General features: G+C 64.9%; 1 protein-coding gene across 6 annotated transcripts; it reads left to right on the top strand.

Moving 5' to 3' along the window:
• Positions 1-3216: 3216 nt before the first annotated feature.
• NEFH (neurofilament heavy chain) lies at positions 3217-7596 on the top strand. Of its 6 annotated transcripts, none has more exons than XM_061370503.1 (5): positions 3217-4076; positions 4593-4792; positions 5385-5509; positions 5638-6874; positions 7013-7596. In XM_061370503.1, the coding sequence occupies exons 1-5, from the start codon at positions 3281-3283 to the stop codon at positions 7151-7153; spliced, it is 2499 nt and encodes an 832-aa protein (XP_061226487.1). In that variant the 5' UTR covers positions 3217-3280; the 3' UTR covers positions 7154-7596. The 6 variants fall into 6 exon arrangements, with proteins under 6 accessions (XP_061226487.1, XP_061226482.1, XP_061226485.1 ...); XM_061370501.1 differs by having other exon boundaries at positions 3218-4076; positions 5638-6946; XM_061370500.1 differs by having other exon boundaries at positions 3218-4076; positions 5638-6946; positions 6992-7596.
• Positions 7597-8020: the final 424 nt, after the last annotated feature.

The raw sequence follows: 8020 nt of genomic DNA, 5'->3' as shown, positions 1-8020 counted from the left end.
TGCTTGAGCTGGGCAGGGCTCCTGCTCCGGAGCTGGATCCGGAGGGTGAAGGATCCCATTCCTGGCACTGGGGAGCGCCAGATCCAGAGCCAACAGCCCCGATCCGCCCCCAGGGACAGGTCTGGCTGCGGAGCCGAGAGCCAAGCACAGGAGCCCATCTGCAGGCAGGGGCAGCGGCGCAGAGCCAGGGCTCAGGGCCCGCGTTTGCTCCTGCAGCTCCTTCCCATCCCGGCACCGCTGATGTCCCACAGGAGGAGCTTTAAGGTCCCTTCCAACACAAACCAGGCTGGGACTCTGGGATCCCATGAACTCCTCCATCCTGGAAGGCCGGGATGCTGCTGAAGGGAACCCTTCAGCTCCCAGCAAGAGACCCACTGCCTGGGAAGGGATGCAGGGGAAGCGCTGCTGCTCCTCCAGAGGAACAAGCTGTCCAAGCAAGCATCACGGGAGCACTCACACCCTGGTCCCTGGTTATGACACCGAGAGGGCTCCCCATGGCCCCACCAGCCCCTCTGCAGCCCCTGTGGCAGCCCAGGGCAGGGTTCAGAGGCTGATAGCAAGCTCTGACCTCCCCATAGGTGGGTAATGAGGATGCAAGAGCCAGCACCTGAAGAGCCTTGTGCTGAACGCGGTCCTGCCCTTGCTGGCAGCAGGGATGCTCCATGGGGTATCCCGATGGATTCCCCGGTCCCACACCAGCCCCATCCTCACTCCCTAGGATGGCGCTTCCCTAAGGAGCAGCCTAACCCGAGCCAGCCTCAGGCTGTGAACCCACCTCGGCTCCCACCTCCCCATGGCCCCAAAGGGACCAGGGCTGTCCCATCCCTCCTCTGACCCCGCAGGTCCCCACTAGGCTGTGCCTACACCCCAGTGTCCCCGCATGGAAGACACTGCTCAGAGCCATGGAGCACCTCGAGCTCAGGAGCCACCAACGAGCACAGGGGATGGATGGATGGATGGATGGATGGATGGATGGATCCTCTTGGAAACCAGCCCAGCCAGGAGGGTCCATCTCCCATCAACCAACCCCACACGGGATGGGAACCCCACTGCCAGCCCCACTGCGGCCTTAGCCAGGTGCCAAAGCTGATCAACAGCTTGAGCAATCCAACACCACCACATCTGGCCCTGCAGCTGGCAGAAGGACCCCGAGAGCGGCTGCACGTGGGAAAACATGGACACAATTGGGCATCCCATCAGTGAGTAACTGGGGAATGAAACCCTAAGAGGAAGGCCCCCACAACACCACACAGGATCCCACTGCACAGAACATCATGCTCTGCAGAGCCAGGGTGGGTCTCAAGCAGCACAAGGCCAGAGATCACCTTAAGAGGGGACCAACACCTCCAGTGCCCCCCAACCAACACAGGAAGGAGCAGGTTCTGGGGGTGATGGATGCAGCATCAGCCCCGGGGGCAGCTCCCACAGCACAGGGGATGCTGCGAGGGCTGGAGCAGCTCTGCTCTGGAGCCAGGCTGAGAGAGCTGGGCTGGGGCAGCCTGGAGAAGAGAAGGCTCCTGAAGGGGAGACCTTAGAGCAGCTCCAGTGCCTAAAGGGGCTGCAGGAAAGCTGGAGAGGGGCTTGGGACAAGGGCCTGTAGGGACAGGCCAAGGGGAATGGCCACAGTTCCACAGGGCTTGACCCAGGCAAGGACCAACACCTCCCGAAGCCCCAGAGCATCAAATCAGTCCTGACAACAGCCACGGGCACCGAACCAGGCTGAGCCTCTGCTCCTCCCAGCACCCACCGACGTGAGCCCCGCTGCGGCCGGACGGGGCGAGCGCATCCCTGGGCAGTGCACGCCCCACACAACACCTGGGAAGGAGGAGACACCGGTAACACCTCCTATGGGCAGAAGCTGTTTCACAGGCTCCTGGTCCCGCTTGGGGCTCCCTTCCCCGTTAAAGCCTCCATAGAGGAGGCAGCGAGCGCAGCGCATCAGAGCCTGTCCCCTGCTTCAGCAGCGCCCGGCCCCGACGGACCCCCACGGAGCAGGGGGGGTTGAGGCCCCTCAGCTGCCCCGGGGAACCGGAGCCCTTTGAATCCCTTCACCTCCGGGGAACGGGGGAGACCCGGCCCGGAGCGGAAGGGAAGGGAAGGGAAGGGAAGGGAAGGGAAGGGAAGGGAAGGGAAGGGAAGGGAAGGGAAGGGAAGGGAAGGCCCCGACCCCGGCCCGTACCTGCCCCTGCCGCCGCCGCCCGCTGCCACCGGCCCAGCGGAAGTGAGCGCGGGCCGCGGGAGCGCTTCCTGGGCGGGATGGAACGAGGTGGGCGGGGCTTGAAGGTGAATGGGCGGAGCTACATCGCGCCTAAGGGCAAAGTGGTCGTGGTCATGCTTGATATGGGCGTGGTTAAGGCGGGGATGAGCGCGGTTATGGCTGATCTGGGCGTGGCTACCGCGGGGTGGGCGTGGCTACGGCAGAAATGGCGCGCTCGTGGACGGGGCTTGCGCTGCGGTGGGCGGGGCTACGGCGGGACCTGGAGCGGGCCCGGGAACAGCGGCCGCGGGCAGCGGAGGGTCCGGGACACTGGGGAGGGGGGAACGGGATGGGGTCACCTCCGTTACCGCCTCCTCTCCGGCTCCGGGGGGGACACCGGGACCTGGGCTCCTCCTGCGCGGCCGGTACCCCCCCACTGCGCCGAGACCCCTGCAGGTGCTGCGGGAGCGCTGATTGGCTCGGCCCTACGTACGTGGCTGGTGATTGGCTGGGTCCTACGTACCTAGCTGCTGAGCGGCTCGGCTCTATGGGCCTGACTGGTGATTGGTTGAGTTCTATGGGCCTCGCTTGTGATTGGCTGAGCAGTAGGCACCTGTGTAGCTACCTGCTGACTCGTCCGACCTTTTATGTGCTGATTAGCCTCCTGGTCCGTGAATGCTGATTGGCCAGCGGTCTATATGTGCTGACTATCCACGCGTGCTGATTGGCCGGGCAGCCCTCGCTGAGCACCCCAAGTTCCACCCCCCGGTCAGTTTGGGGGCGCGGTGCGGTAACCTCCCCACATACCCCCCCCCCCCCGGAGCTGCGGGGACCCACGGGGGGCAACAATGGGGAGGGGTCTGCCGTGGAGCCCCACAGACCCTCCCGTTGTAGGGAACGCCCCTCTCCTTCGCCCCGCGGTGGGGCCGGGCAATGCCGCGGGGGTCCCGGCTCACCCGCGGGGTTGCGGCGCGGGGCGGGGCCGTGCCCATCCCCGGTGCCGGTGCCGGGGCGGAGCGGTGGCCCCGAGCGCTATAAAGCGGGCGGCAGCAGCGCCGGTGCCGCAGCGCAGACGGGGCAGCCATGAGCCTGCTGCTGGAGCCGCTGCTGGGCCCCCCGGGGGGGCTCCGCAAGGAGCCGGGCCGCGGCCCGCTGCGCTCCGCCGCCTCCAGCGGGTTCCACTCGTGGCCGGGCTCGGTGGTGCTGGGGCGGGCTCGGGGCGCTCCGGGCGGCGGCGGCAGCGCGGCCGCTTCGTCCACGGAGAGCCTGGACTCGATGAACGGCGAACCGCGGGTGCGGAACGAGAAGGAGCTGCTGCAGGTGCTGAACGACCGCTTCGCGGGTTACATCGAGCGGGTGCGGGCGCTGGAGCAGCAGAACCGGGCGCTGGCGGCGGAAGCGGCGGCGCTGCGGCAGCAGCAAGCGGGGCGCTCGGCCATGGGCGAGCTGTACGCGCGGGAGCTGCGCGACATGCGGGGCACGGTGCTGCGGCTGGGCGCGGAGCAGGGGCAGCTACGCCTGGAGCGGTCGCGCCTGGCCGAGGACGTGGCCGCGCTGCGGGGCCGGCTGGAGGAGGAGGCGCGGCAGCGAGCGGAGCTGGAGGCGGCGGCCCGCGGGCTCGCCCAGCTCTCGGCGCAGGAGGAGCGGGCGCGGGGCCCGCTGGAGGAGCGCGCCCGGGCGCTGCGGGAGGAGGCGGATCTGCTGCGGCGGCAGCATCGGGCCGAGGTGGGAGCGCTGCTGCGGGAAGCCCGCCTGGAGCCCCCCGCAGAGCTCCCCGCCGCCCTGCGCTCCGGTGTCACCGCCGCGCTCCGCGACCTGCGCGCCCAGCTGGAGGGCACGGCGGCGCGCAGCACCCTGCAGGCAGAGGAGTGGTTCCGCGGTGAGTGCCCGTGTCCCCCCCGCAGCGTTCTTTTGGGGGGCTGGACCCCCCCTTTAGGATGCCCTTAGGGGTGCCCCACGGTGCGGCCCTTCCCTCTGGAGGGAGGCCAGCGGGGTTGCAGTGCGCTGCAGTGCGGGGGGGATGCAGTGTCCTTGATGCGCTGCAGGGTGGGGCACCGGGGCGGGCGCGGTTCAGCACCATGGACAGCGTCGATTCAGCACCATGGACAGCGGCGCGGCGCACCCATGGGCGCGCTCGGGAAGCAGCAGGGGCTGTGATGTGTGTGTGTCCCCCCCTCAATTCCCGTCCTCCGTATCCTTCAGAGGGGGGGCTGTAGGACACTGCGGCAACACCCCCCTACCAACCCACCCTGCCTGCCTCACCCCAGGGCAATGGGTCCAGCACCTCATATAGATCGCAATGTATAGATCGCAGCAGGAGCTGATGGGGGGGTCCCCATGGGTGCGCTGTACTGAAGGGTTTAAGGTGCCTGCAGCCTCTCCTGTTCCCTTGCAGTGAGGCTGGACAAGCTCTCGGAGGTGGCCAAGGTGAACACGGACGCCATCCGCCTGGCACAGGAGGAGATCGGCGAGTACCGGCGCCAGCTCCAGTCCAAGACTACCGAGCTGGAAGCGCTCAAAGGGACCCAGGAGTCCCTGGAGAGGCAGCGGCAGGACTCGGAGGAGCGCCATCATGCAGATGTCCTGTCCTACCAGGTAGGGCAGCAGCCTGGGTACCGGCCAGTGGGGAGGGACCTTCCAGCTGCTGGGGAGGAGCAGCATTGAGGCTGCAGCTTTGGCATCAGAGCTGGTGAGGATCTGTGTCAGTCCCTCAGGGTTGTGTCTAGAGCCTGCCTCTTCCATGGAGCCATCCCCTGCCTCTGCCTTTCTTTGACCTGCCCATGCTGTTGGTCACAAATGGCTCTGGTCACTTCTTGTGTCCCAGAGCTGGGATGCGAAGCCCAAGGGGGTGTGCTGGCTGGTGGCCATGGGCTGAAACAGTGTCCCCATCAACCTCAGGCATGGTTTGGTGGCCACAGCCTCGCCTGAGCTCTAGAAACATTCCCACTCTTTGTCCCTGCCTTAGGCAGCCCTGGAAGAGGCTGGGGGCTCCACCAGGAATGGGACAGCCCCTGGGCACATCCCTTGCCCTCTGCATCTGCAGGGGAAGGTGACTGCAGCCCCTCTGTGAGAGCACCCTGGTGATGGGTGAGACTGGAGACCAGGGCACTGTTCACGGGTGCTCTGTGACACCTGCATGAGGGGACTGTCCCCTCCTCATGGCACCAATCTCTCTCCCTGCCTGCAGGAAACCATCCAGCAGCTTGAAAGCGAGCTGAGGAACACCAAGTGGGAGATGGCAGCTCAGCTCCGGGAGTACCAGGATCTGCTCAACGTCAAAATGGCCCTGGACATCGAAATTGCTGCCTATAGGTAAGGGCTGTGCCCCTAAGGACACTCCTTGAGGGAGATGGAGCTGCAGGCCATGGCTGGCAGCTCACGGGTGTGGGCTAAGGGGAGCAGCAATCACTGAGCGCCCGACTCTGGTCTCATCCCGGCAGGAAGCTCCTGGAAGGGGAGGAATACCGCATGGAGTCCGGCTTTGGGATGCTGTCCTTCCCCGAGGTGGTCCCCAAGGCTCCCAGCATCGCCGCCAGCATCAAGGTGAAGAGCGAGGAGAAGATCAAGGTGGTGGAAAAGTCCGAGAAGGAGACGGTGATTGTGGAGGAGCAGACGGAGGAAATCCAGGTGACCGAAGAGGTGACGGAGGAGGAGGAGGAGGAGAAGGAGGCTGAAGAGGAGAAAGCTGAAGAGAAGGAGGAGGAAGAGGAGGAAGCTGAAGCAGGGGGTGAAGAGGAGGTGAAGTCGCCTGAGAAACCTGAACCCCCCTCAAAGGAGGAGCCCAAGAGCCCGGTGGCTGCCAAGTCCCCAGAGAAGCCCCCAAGTCCCTCAAAGGAGGAGCCCAAGAGCCCGGTGGCTGCCAAGTCCCCAGAGAAGCCCCCAAGTCCCTCAAAGGAGGAGGCCAAGACGCCCGCAGTGAAGTCCCCAGAGAAGCTTCCAACGCCTGCAAAAGAAGAGGCCAAGAGCCCGGCGGTGAAGTCCCCAGAGAAGCCCCCAAGCCCCTCGAAGGAGGAGGCCAAGCCCCCGGCAGTGAGGTCCCCAGAGAAACCTGCCCCTCCACCAAAGGAGGAGGCCAAGCCCCCCATGGCCAAGTCCCCAGAGAAGCCCTCACCCCCCTTGAAAGAAGAGGCCAAGGCTCCAGCAGTGAAGTCCCCAGAGAAACCTGCAGCCCCCTCCAAAGAGGAGCCCAAGCCTCCAGCAGTGAAGTCCCCAGAGAAGCCCCCAACCCCTTCCAAGGAGGAGGCCAAGACCTTGACCGTGAAGTCCCCTGTGAAGGAGGAGGCCAAGTCCCCTGTGAAGGAGGCCAAGTCCCCTGTGAAGGAAGTGGCCCCAGCCAAGGAGCCCACCCCAGCCCCTCCAAAGGAGCCAAAAGCCCCTGCAAAGGAGGAACCCAAGGAGACGAAGGCTCCTGCCAAGCCCGGAGCTGAGGAAGCTCCCAAAAAGGCTGCCCCAGCCAAGGAGGAGGAGAAGCCCAAGGAGAAGGCACCGGAGCCTGCAGCTCAGGAGGTGAAGGAGCCCACCAAGCCAGCCCCCAAACCGGCGCAGGAAGAGAAAGCAGAGGAGGCAGCTCCCCCAAAACCACAGCCCGAGCCCAGCAAAGCGGCTGCAAAGCCAAAGGCTGAGGAGAAGGTGGAGGAGCCAAAGAAGGAGAAAGTGGAGGAGCCAAAGAAGGAGAAGGTGGAGGAGCCAAAGAAGGAGAAGGTGGAGGAACCAAAGAAGGAAAAGGTGGAGGAGCCAAAGAAGGAGAAGGTCGAGGAGCCAAGGAAGGAAAAGGTGGAGGAGCCAAAGAAGAAGGTGGAGGAGCCAAAGAAGAAGGTGGAGGAGCCAAAGAAGAAGGTGGAGGAGCCCAAAGCTAAACCCAAAGATGAGCCCAAAGCCAGTAAAGACCCTGCCAAGGCTGAGGCCCCCTCCAGCAAGGAGGGCAAAGCCCCAGAGCCGGCCGTGGGGAAGAAGTGAGGGGGGCCCCAGGGTGCTGAGGGGCACCTTTGGGCACAGGAGCTGCTCTGCTCCTCACCAAGGGCCGGGCCAGCCTTGACCTTAGCACTATGTCCACGTGAGAGCCACAGCCCCTCGTGCCCTGCCCAAAGCTTCCCTAGCCCAGTGTGCCACGTTTAACACTTGAATATAACCCAGGAGGAGAGCCCCCAGCGCCCTTCTCCACCAAGTGCATTTATCTCATGTATGTGCAATGATGGATGAGTGCAATGCAGAGCTCAAGCTGCTTGGGAGGGGGCTGGTGGGGACAACTGTCCCTCTGAGCAGTGACCCGAGTGCACCCGCTTTGGTGGGAGAGGCTGGGTGCTATGGGACCGCTCACTGACACCCATGGGGCACCAGGAACCCCAGCCCACTGTTGTTTGCTTCCTTGTGCAATAACCAAATACAGTGCTTACAGAGATGCCCTGGCTCTGCTGGCTCCTCTCTGGGGGGGAGGAGGAGGAAGGGGTGGTGGAGGAAGGTGGGAAAGCCTGGTTGGGGTGCTGGGATGTGGCACACGTGGTTGGAGGGGGGCTTGGGGTGATCCCTGTGGCAAACGCAGCCCCTGGCAGGCAGAGCCCGTGCCCTGGTGGGCTGGAGCCAGGGTCAGCCCCTGCTCCCCATGAAGGATTGCAGTGGGGTTTGATCTTCCTTCTCTTTCTAAAGCACAGCTTCAGGGGGCTGGAGGGGCCTGGGTTAACGCTGCAGGGCTGAATGGGAGCAGGGAGAGGGGCTGGCAGCCTTCCTGGGGGAGAAATTGCTTGCAAAGAAGGAGAGAGGAGGGAGGGACAAGGACCTTGGGAATGGGGAGAGAGCCCCACCTCTGCCAGCCTGGCTGTGGGACAG

This window comes from Neopsephotus bourkii, unplaced genomic scaffold (genome assembly GCF_033783945.1).
Source record: "Neopsephotus bourkii isolate Nb327-2 ecotype Australia unplaced genomic scaffold, CSIRO-AGI_Nbou_v1 NB_1542, whole genome shotgun sequence".
Lineage (NCBI taxonomy): Eukaryota > Metazoa > Chordata > Aves > Psittaciformes > Psittacidae > Neopsephotus > Neopsephotus bourkii.
This window is presented reverse-complemented; position numbering and strand designations above follow the sequence as displayed.